Below are 11,301 nucleotides of genomic sequence, written 5' to 3'. Positions count from 1 at the left end.
TCACACTGCTGTTTATATTCACTACTGTTTACATTTGCACTACTGTTCATATTCATACTACTGTTTATATTCACACTGCTGTTTATATTCACAATGCTTCTTATATTACACTACTGTTGATAAATGTTTTTTTACTAGCTTTATTGCATATGTCACTTTACCTATACCAATATCAAGGACTTCATACATATACTGTGTACATTCACTTCATATGGTTATATTCATATTGTCACTTACAACAAATGTCAATGTCAGGACCTTCACTTCATTTCATTTTATTTTATAGATATACTTTTTAAAATATTTTTTTATACCGCCATACTACAATTTAAGACAGTGGCATACTTTTATTATTTCATTTTATGCTTATGTTTATTAAACGTTTTAATGTTAAATGGTTATTGTTACACCAGGGGTCTGAGAGTAATGTAATTTCAATCCTGTGTATGTCCTGTACATATTTCAGTTTTGACAATAAAGTGACGTTGACTTGACTTTGATATCTCCTCCCACGTCACACCGTCAGTGCAGTTACAACATGCACTTTCAGGCCATCATTAGCTGTAGTGTCCCATCAGTGCGGACAGAACTTTTTTGACAGACTTTTTATCGAACAAGAAGACAAATCCAGTTTCTGCACTAAGTGAGGATCACCTGCTCCACTTACCTTACCTGTTTTCAGGAGAAAGCTTTATTTTGAACTCTATTACATAACAACTCTGTGAGGAACATATAAAATATGTATGTAGATTTCTGTGGTCTGCACATGTCATTTTGGGTTAGCCAAGGTGGAATACGTCCACCACTGGAGCGTGTCTGTGGACTAGACTTTCCGAACCAGACACACACTCACGCTGGCACACACTGTTGGGTTAAGGACGCACGGAGACGTGGCATTTACCAGCACAAAAATCACCCTTTAAACATCAAGCCTTTGAACCTTACATGAAGACCAGATTTATTTTTGATGATATGTTTCACTTGAAATCAAAAAAGGATTGAATCAATGTTACTAAAATGCCTAGGGTGCTGCTTCTTTGAAATAATGATGAAAGAAAATACAAAGTATCCACAAATCCAGTGGGTATTAAAGAGTTTGGCACATGATGCAGAGAGCAAACTAAAATTTGCTTGTATAACACCATTCTTTTTCCACTAACATTTTCCCAGTTCATGCTGATGGATCACAGGGATCTGTTTGTGTTGCCATACCCAGAACCCAGAATGGTAATTAAATTAGTGCAGTCCAAAAGTGGAGCAAGTTGCACACATGTTAGATCTATTCCACTGGCAATGACTTCACCCACCATTAGTGGTATTCCCCTGGCCGTGGATGGACTGTCAGCAGAGAATTGAATTACTTTATGGTCTGTATTCTGTGCATTAGTGGTTGCTGGGTATGGACAGCAGTGCTTTTCTGTGCAGACTGAAATGTGTCTGAAGTGCAACAAATCATAAAGAATCACAAGATGTGCCTAATCTGACAGTTCATCACATTCCATCAAACTTTATTTTTAACAAAATGTTTTGTTTTTATGTTTAAGCTTGATGACTGTTCCTTTTATTTTACATATGAGTCAGCTGAACCCACTGTCTGCAAAACAAGACACGTTTTAGAGATCCGTCCGTCCAGAGGACAGAATTTAACATTGTTGGATTTTCTACCTGGATTATTGAGCATTAATGAGGATATTTTGAAGCACTTTGGCCTTGACTGCCTCAAACGAGTTGGCGGGGGAGAGGGCAGACTCCAGACACCATACCATCAAACTGGTTGACCCACTATGTGAAGCTATTTATAAGACCGAGTTTGTTATGGCTTCTCAGACTGACGAAGACTTTTGGATGAAAGACAAAAGTTTCACCAAACAGAAACCGCCCAGAGAACCTGAATTAACTTTGTTAGATGTTCTAAAGGTATTTCTGCCCTTGCAATGAAATCAGATCTATTTTCATCATTTTCACCTCTGCTTTGAAATGCTCTTTTCTCTGATGGTCTGTAAACTGCCAGAAGCCCTGCTGGTTTCATTAGATGTTGGTTCGCATTCTTGATCACCTGTTTGGTGTTGTAATTATAACTGGCTTTAAGATTTCCAATAAAAACAAAAAAGTAGCATTCCTTAATGGTACATACATCACAGCCATGCTGCATGGCCAGATTTTAAACAAAGAATTAGTTTTCGTTGGGTATGGCTTTCAGCTTCTATCAAGCTAGATTTTATTACAGTAGCTGGAAATTTGACTTAATTATAGCCATGTTTGAGTTTGCTAATGTTGATTACTTGTGGTGGCCATCTTGAATGTGGTTGACTTTAAAAGTTAATCAATTGTGCATGCACATTTAATAGCTCATTTCTAGTAGTTTCATACAAATATGTCCTCTGGATAATCAAATATTTTGCTAACAGACACACAAACATGCAAACACAGACACAGGTAATAACATGAACACTTGCTTTTCACCTTTCCACAGTGGGCATTAATGATGTATACAGACAACTCTGTGTTAGCTCTGTTCCACTGTCACCAGTATGTTGCTCAGGGTGGGAGATTGGGATGAAGTGAAGATTTGATGCAAACTGCTGCTTGTAGGATCAAATCAATTAGTATACACATAAACTATAAATTTATAGTTTATTTATAGTTTATAAATGTATTGTTTATGCAAATTGTTTTGCACAATCCCCTGAGATGATTTTTGTTATGAATGGGCATTTTATATATAAAAAAACTGAAGTGAGTTGAGCTGCATGTCTGTGCAGACTCAGTAGATTAACAGTGAGTAGTTTAGGCCTGATGCTGTGAGCTGCATCACTCTTTGGTATGAATCAGATCATCCCAGACAATTAGAGAAAACATGACTCCACACCCCGGGCAGAACAACAGAAACCAGCACCAGAACTGAGTTGATCAGCCTCCATGTGTTCTGTCTCTATCTGAATTTGGACTTGGTGCAGGAAGAACAACCTTTACATCAATGTGAAGAAGACAAAGGAGATGATCATGGACTTCAGACGAAACAAACACACCCACTCACCCCTGAACATAGGAGGATCTGCAGTGGAAGTGGTCTCCAGCTACAAGTACTTGGGTGTGCACCTGAATAACAACCTCAGCTGGGGCAACAGCACCACCAGCCTGATCAAGAAAGTTCATCAGAGACTCTACTTCCTCGGGTGGCTGAGATGAGCTGGTCTGGGAAGCTCATCCTCCTTCTACAGGTGTGCAGTGGAGAACATCCTGTGCTCCAGCATCGTGTGGCATGGAGGCTGCACAGTTGCAGAAAAAAAAAGCTTTGCAGAGAGTGGTGAAGGCTGCACAGAAGACTGGTGGAGTCAGCCTCTCCACCATCACAGACATCTACACCTCTAGATGCAGGAAGAGGGCCACCTGCATCATGAAGGACCCCACTCACCCAGCACACACACTTGTTGCCCCGCTCCCCTCAGGCAGGAGGTTGAGGAGCATTAAATATAAAACCACTAGGCTGAGGAACAGCTTCTACCCTGAAGCTGTTCAACTCATGAATCTCTAACCAGAATAGTCACTGTGAAAAAAGTCACATCATGTTGCTGCTGATCTGTTTCATGTTGCTGCTGATCTGTTTCATGTTGCTGTGTTCATTCGTGCTCATCTGCTCACACAGACTCATGTTCGTGCTGCTGTTCGGTGTATTGTTTTTATACTACTAATGCATAGCTCATTTTTGTTAAAAACTTTTCTTAGTTCATATCTTAGATCTTATTACTGTTTTTCTTTAACATTTTATACTTTTTTTGGATGTAACTGGGACCCTGTGTACACAATTTCGTTCCATCGCATGTACCACATGTGGTGGAACAACAATTAAAGAAACTTGGACTTTCTGCTATTTTTCCAGGTCTATATCAGATAACTTGTTACGTTCTCAGCTTTATGTTATCATAACTTGTTATTGTCGTGTCTGGCATGCAGTGTTTGTAACACAATATTTGTGAATAAAAGCAGCTAAAGGTATATTGTATTACATGTTTAAGCTTTGTGAGCTAGCTTCGTTTTATTCCTGAGGGTTAAAATCCTTGTTTTTCTTGTAGCTGCCAGCTCAAGAAAAGGGTGAGACTTTACTTCCCCTGAGGACATTATCACCTAATACGGTACATCATTTCAATGTTTGTCTGTTGAAAAACTACATAACCACATACAGTAACACTTTCTTTGTCATTCTACAATTACATGTAGTTTTGACTTGAAGTTTTGTTATAAGCTAACATTGCACATAAAATATTGAGGCAGGTCATATAAAGGAATAATGATCAGACTTTATTTTCTTCATTTGGCTCACGCTGAGATTTCTTTATATGTTAAAAGTGCTGTTCAAACCCTTATAGAGTTAAAAAATATATCAAAGCTATATTGCCAGGTTTAATCTATTTAGATATCTGATACAAAACTTTGTGCAAAGCCCAGGTCAAGTACATATTCATCACACTAACAAGTCATTTATAGTGAGATTTACGTCGGACCTGCAAGTGTAAAGCTGAGATCATCAAAATAATCTCATATCCATTTTTTAAATAGCTTTTGTTATCATTGAAAATCAAATCTAATGATTGCTACACATGATTTGCCCTCAGAGCAAGAAAGAAACTCAAACTCACCAGCTAAGAGTCTGATGGAGTTAAGAGCAAAGGCAGATGAAAGCATCCATTAGTTTATCCATGGAAGATGTGAAGAGAGGGTCCTCTTTAGGTCTGACATACAGTTTACCAGAAGAGGCATCAAACTGCAGCTTCCAGCTTCGAAGCATCTTTGCCTCTGTCCGATGTCTGGATCAGAGCAGGACTGCACTCTTCCTGCTTGCATAACAAACACTCCAGACAGCTCGTGTGCTGCAGTTGTGGATCAGGCTACTTAACCGGAAGGCTCTCTGCAAATGGACCTGGAGTTGTTCCAGTTCAAGTCTCTCTGAAGGAAAGTGCTGATCTAAAACTGGGCTGCGTATCTGATGGAATCCTTGTTTTTTTTTTTTTAAAAAAAGAAACTATCTCTTGCTCAGTCCTTTTTCTCTGCTTCTTTTTTAGCTGTCAGAGCCGAGCGGTGCATATGCTTGTTTTCTGCCTGCCGCTCGATGTCCTGAGTCACAGCGAGAGCAAGTGAACTGAACTAATTTGAATTGTCACTGCATGTTTGGAGCTGGCTGCCTGCAGGGCACAGTTTCTCTCAGCACGACCCTCAGTGAGAATCAGGGCCGAGCAGAAGCAGGTTCAGAGGTGTCGGCTCAGGAATAAAAGGAGCAATGATGTAGTTAAATCACACACTTTTAATCATTTTACTATCTGTTGGATATCCCCTTTAGAGCAAACACAGCAAAATGACTCACTTCAAATAAGACAAACCAGGCAGGACATGTGGTGAAACAAAATTAGAGTGTGCCGAAAGCAATGAAACAACGCTCACACATAAAGATGGAGGCCGATGTGCGGTATGCTGGTGAGGAAATTGCCCCAACTTGAAGTTAAATCTCTCAGCAGGGTGACGAAAGTGTAAGAGGAGGGATTACAGCCTGACAATTTGAAAATTAGAGCTCCCCATCTTCTGCGCTGGCTCGGGCAGATCAGAGAGGATTACAGTCAAAATGTGGCGTGGTTGCACAGAAATAAAGCAATATCTGCAAGTGTTCTGCAAACCAGTTTACCCAGTGGCTGTCTGACCTACAGATACAAACTGCCCTCATTGTGAGATCTCTCACTCAGGGATGAACATAATTACTGCTTAATTAAAGGTGTCAAGATAAAGCATCAGAAGGTGCACGCAGAACAAACCACTCGAACTGATAAAGGCCTGATCCTTCTCCCACAGCTTATCAAACATGCACGTCACACCCTGACGCGTTCACGTTCTGCTTCGGTTAATAACCCTTGTCGCCTTTTGCATCAGCACAGCTTACAGCAAGTACACACAGAAAGATAGAGGGACTCAGGAAACTGGGTGTGTCTTACACCGACACAACACACTCTCTGTTCAGATGTGACCTCTACTGACTAATTTATAGAACTGCAGTGCTTTGCCTTTCATTTTGGCCACATTGTGTGCAGTAGATCACATAGTGGATTCAACAAAACATCACATAGAAGGGGCTGGCTACTGCTGACATCCTGCCAGAATCCCCCACTGCCCATGATGCAATTATCTCATTTCCTTCATTAAGGTTGTCTCCACATATATCTTGACTGAATGAGAGTCACATTTTGTAGACTAATCCATTTTCTTGGCAACACATATAATTGTGCATTCATTTTGACTATTGGTTATTAAATTGTTTGAAAATTCATGAGAACATATTAAAAAAACATACCAACTTTTTGGATTTTTTTATGAATATATTGATTTAATAAAGTCACTCATTGTGCAACATCAAGTCAATTATTAGAAAGGTCATCCTGAACGACACTAAATGGTGTAATTCCAAAGAAGACAAGTGTAGAATCTCCAAGAAGACATTTAAGAAGAAATATGAGTGAAACTTCTTCTAAAAATAAAACATAAAACATTGAGTAAAACAATTGTGAAGGTTAAATTTTGGGGATTAGTCAGGGTGATGGATAAAACTTGCCGTTCAAAACTTTCAAAACGTTTAACATTTTATATTTTTAGACACTTTTTCTGTTTCTGTCAGTAAACAAACACACATAGTTGGCATTTGGTCACATATTTTGCTTACAAATATTTATTTTATCACACAATAACCATCTATATGAGAAAAATAGTATGGATTTAGTTTCTTAGTACATGTTTTGTCCAATCTTTAGAACACTGCAAGAAGTACCTTTAAATATCCCTTTATTACTGAAATAATGAAGTAAACAATATTAAAAGAGAAGTTTTAAAGCAACTTTTAGTTGCATTTTGCAGAAATAGTGTTGTAAAATAAATTTTAAATAATACTTGTTCGCCACAGTTGATTAAACAATAAATACTTGAGCCAAAAATTCATCAACACATTAATTTTCCCAATATTCTCACCTCTTCCAGCTCCTCCTCCTCACCAGGTGACTTGGCAAAGCTTCTGTGAAAATGTCAAAAAAGAAGCATCAGCAGAGGAGTCCGGGCCACGTGTAACGAGAAGAAATAATACGTTTGTCCAGGTATACTCCACTGATCACAGATGGATGAAACTACGTTGCAGCTAATCTTCCTTTGCTTCTGATCTTCTCCTCTTCTGTTGGATTATCAGTTGAGTTTCTCCTCTCCCCATTTCTCCCTTCGTCATGAGGATAAACACATGCACGCATACTCCACAACTACACTGGGCGGATGTCCACAGAGCAGAGACAGAGGGCCAGTGTTGGCCATCACAGGCTATAAATAGGCTTCTTGAGTTCATCATTGTCTCTTCCTGTGATGGTGAGGAGCCTGGAGGGCTCAGAGAGGGAGGAAGGCAGACCAAGCAGCATCTTTATCTGACCAACTCCCTACAGGATAAACCTTTTCAAGTTTTTGGGGAAGATATTTACTCTGAAGATGAACGTTAATTTTGTGTTTTCCCCAAAAAACGAAGCAAAATAAGAAAATCTTGGCTCTTTTTAATTAAATTGTTTTGGACAATAAATAGTGAAAGACAGCGTGCGCAACATTTCCACTACAAAGAAACAGTTCCCTTCCTCCACGACTGCTAAATGTCACAGTTTACAAGATCACCAACAAAATGTCAGCAATGCTCTTAGTGCAGGACTGGTTTAAATTCTGAGTCTGTGCATGTCGGGTTTGCGCTTGAATTCTGCCAATTTACGTGTCAGAAAGTGTTACATATGAAGCATTAAATGAAGAATGGTTTTCCTAAATGTAGCAGTTGTTCCATCAAGAAATTGTGTGTAGTTTAACATGGAAGATATCGTCGATCTTAAATGAAGAGCAGACGTTTTTTTTTAAATGAGAGCAGAATTCACATTCAAAAGTCTTCTCCTCAAATAATTAAAAAAAAAGAAACAATAAATAAATCTGTCTGTGCACTTTTACAGGGTAACAGCATGAGGCCCCTGCACATGTTAATGTCATGCTATAGCCCAGAGAGGCCAGTATTTGTAATGTATTTGTGTATGTGTGTGTGTGTGTGTGTGTGGGGAGGGGGGGTGTTTTTAATGAGGACTGATTAGATTCAACACGGTGGTACAGTTGTTGTAGCTGCTGGCTCCCTGTGAGGTCGCCAGATCAAATCCTGGCTGGGGTCCTTTCTGGGTGGAGTTTGCATGTTCTCTTCGTGCATGCGTGTGCTTTCTCTGGGTACTCCAGTTTCCTCCCATAGACCAAAAACATGCACGTTAGGCTGATTGGTAACTCTAAATTGTCTCTAAGAGTGAGTGAGAGAGTGAATGGTTGTTTGTCTCGTTTGTCTCTATGTGTTCCTGTGATGGACTGAAGACCTGTCCAGGGTGTACCCCGCCTCTCACACGGTAACTGCTGGAGATGGGCACCAGTGACCCCAGCGACCTAAAAAGGAAGAATCGGGTAAAAATTATGGATGGATAGCTTATAGCAGGACTATTCAGCTAAATTGCTCAGAGAGCCAGACATCCAGCACTTATTGTCATTACGTAAGTTTGTTTTACGGTATAAAATCTAGTTTTATTTAAAAATGAACCCATTGGTGGGCCGAACTGAGCTCACCTGTGGGCCTGATTTGGTCCCCGGGCCACCAGTTGAATAGCCTTGTTTTGTTTTGTTTGTTTTTCTTGAGATGAGGCTGTATATTTATAATTAATAACAAGAAAGAAAACACATAATTGTGTAAAAATCGTCCTGCAGGCAAATTATAAGTGTGTTAAATAAAATATAAATAAATAAATAAAAAGCAGACACAAATGTTATATTTTAAAATCATTAGAGGTTTCCAGTTTAATGACATTGAGCAGATGATGCTGTGGGGCCTGTCCTGGGTTCTGTTGGTTCTGTTGATTTGCAAAAGTATTGTGTGAGTAAATCATAAAGCTGTAACTACACTTCCTTTACTGTTTATTTCTGGGTAACTTCTTCCTGCTGTTTCAGTGATTTCACTCAACAAGCAGTTCATCAGACTCTGAACCGTCATGTTTGTCTCATCCCTCCCTCCCCATCACCATATTCACCTCCCTTTCCCTCCCTGCTCCTCTGCGTCCTGACTCCTCCTTCAGTTAAAACGGATCTACTCAGAGCCTCCCTCCATTTCTCCTCATCAAACACATCTTTTCTCACCTCGTTCATCTTTTAGCCCACAGAGTGTAGCAGCCTTCCACTTCAGGACAGGTAAGATGGAGAGCCAGCTCAGTAGACTTTCAGACTGTTTCTGCTGGAATGTTATTTTAATTTAAAGTTAGAATTGATTAAAAATGAGAATAAATTGATCTAAAATGAAAAGGTTTGTGGGCCTTTAGACTGAATTAAATCTGCATCAGTGTGATCATAAAGTTAACCTGGCAACATTAAAACTAGTACTCCATGCTTGTTCTTTTAAATGTTAGGGCTCAGATTACAAACTTATTTTAATGAACAGATGGAAGTTTAGTTTAAAAATGCATCATGGAACCAATCTCTACAAATATGTGTTCAGAACAGAGTTTGAAGTAAAAAAAAAATATATATATATATATAGTTTTTATGTTGTTAAAGCGCAACACACATTTAAAAATCATCCCTTGGCACCTGCATGGCAGAGTTTCGCAGGATGTGATTACAACACAGAATGAAGGGCATTTCCTGTTTATCCACAGAAATCCAGAGATAATTGCCTGCATGCTTATTCTGCAGAACCAAACATATCATGATGTCACTATTACTATAAAAAAGAAACAGTCACACACAAAAAATAATAATAAGGAGGTGTCTGTGCAGAGTCTGTTTCTGTAGGTTGGTTTGGTGCTATTTCTGCAGCAGCTACTTTGCATTTTACAATATTTATCTGAATATCTGCAGCAGCCAGCAGGTTGAACATCAGCAGAGAAGGAGAAAGAGCAATGCATCAGAGGGAAACTGGTTTTCTCCTTTTATAGACATTGCCTCAAGTGTTGCAGATGTTCTCTTGTCTGCTGAATGACACGTCTGAGCTTCAGATATACAACAAGTAAGAAATGTATACACGCTGCACTCCTGTGTTTGCAGAATGCCTTTCGGAGGAGGAAACAAGTGCGGCTGCTGCCAGAAAACCGTCTATTTTGCTGAAGAAGTGCAGTGTGAGGGGAAGAGCTGGCACAAATCCTGTTTTCTGTGCAGTAAGTACTGCAGTTCTCAATAAATCTGCTTTTCATTTTCAATGACTCCTTGAAAAAACACAAAACACCACAAAGGAATTCAGAGAATTTGGCCCCAGCTCTGGAATGTGAACATCTCCAGGTCTTCACTCAGGCATGTTTGACCTTATTTGGGTCTTGAGGAAACAAAGGTTTGGTCCTTCGTTTATGGCTGTGAAAGGTTTCACTTAAAAGAAAAAAAAAAAAAAAAACGCCCCATCCAGCACAGATATGAACTCATTTGACTGTTTTGTCAAACTCACGCTTTAATCATAAATTCCTGAAAGCTAATACAAGAAAAGATGACAGATTTTGTTTGTTTGTCTTTTGTACTTTCTTTGCTGGAAGTGGTCTGTAGGAAGAACTTGGACAGCACAACTGTGGCCGTTCATGGAGATGAGATTTACTGTAAATCATGCTATGGCAAGAAATATGGTCCAAAAGGCTACGGTTTTGGAGGTGGAGCAGGAACGCTGAGTATGGACACAGGAGAAGGACTTGGAATCAAGCCTGAAGGGTGAGCAAAATATCCTCATCTTCTCTCTAACTAAGACATTTATAAAGGGTGGAATAGACTGGGAGGGAGTTACAGTAATAAACGGCGATGGCTAAATGTTTCCTGCATACAAAAATAAATACATCAATAAAAACTCTCTCAACAGACAAGCTCCTCACCATCCTACAAGTAACATCAACTCCTCCAAGTTTGCTCAGAAAGCTGCAGGATCCGACGCGTGTCCTCGATGTGGGAAAACCGTGTACGCAGCGGAGAAGGTTATCGGAGGAGGCAACGTGAGAAACATCTTGTGATTCATGTTGAACACAGGATCCAGAGTTGTGATTTGATGCGACATAAGTTTTCATTGTTGTGACGGAAATTCTTTTCATCTTCATCAGTCGTGGCACAAAGGCTGCTTCCGTTGTGCCAAGTGTGGTAAAGGCCTGGAGTCTACGACCCTCGCTGACAGGGATGGAGAGATCTTCTGCAAAGGTTTGTTCCTGCCAGCTAAAAATGAACGTAAATGCAAATGAAACTACAATGTTCTGTTTTTAACCAACTCAT

The 11,301-nt window shown here is 39.6% G+C and overlaps 1 protein-coding gene across 1 annotated transcript; it reads left to right on the top strand.

The window, feature by feature from the left end:
- The first annotated feature begins 9,230 nt into the window (after window positions 1–9,230).
- LOC119412812 (cysteine and glycine-rich protein 1-like) lies at window positions 9,231–11,270 on the top strand. Its single transcript, XM_037679845.1, has 5 exons — window positions 9,231–9,258; window positions 10,111–10,220; window positions 10,587–10,755; window positions 10,901–11,030; window positions 11,136–11,270. The coding sequence occupies exons 2-5, from the start codon at window positions 10,112–10,114 to the stop codon at window positions 11,268–11,270; spliced, it is 543 nt and encodes a 180-aa protein (XP_037535773.1). The 5' UTR covers window positions 9,231–9,258; window position 10,111.
- The last annotated feature ends 31 nt before the right edge of the window (window positions 11,271–11,301 follow it).

This window comes from Nematolebias whitei, chromosome 7 (genome assembly GCF_014905685.2).
Source record: "Nematolebias whitei isolate Nwh7 chromosome 7, NemWhi1, whole genome shotgun sequence".
In the NCBI taxonomy this organism is placed as follows: Eukaryota; Metazoa; Chordata; class Actinopteri; order Cyprinodontiformes; family Rivulidae; genus Nematolebias; species Nematolebias whitei.
The sequence above is the reverse complement of the archived record's forward strand: the minus strand, read 5'-3'. Positions and strand labels throughout refer to the sequence as shown.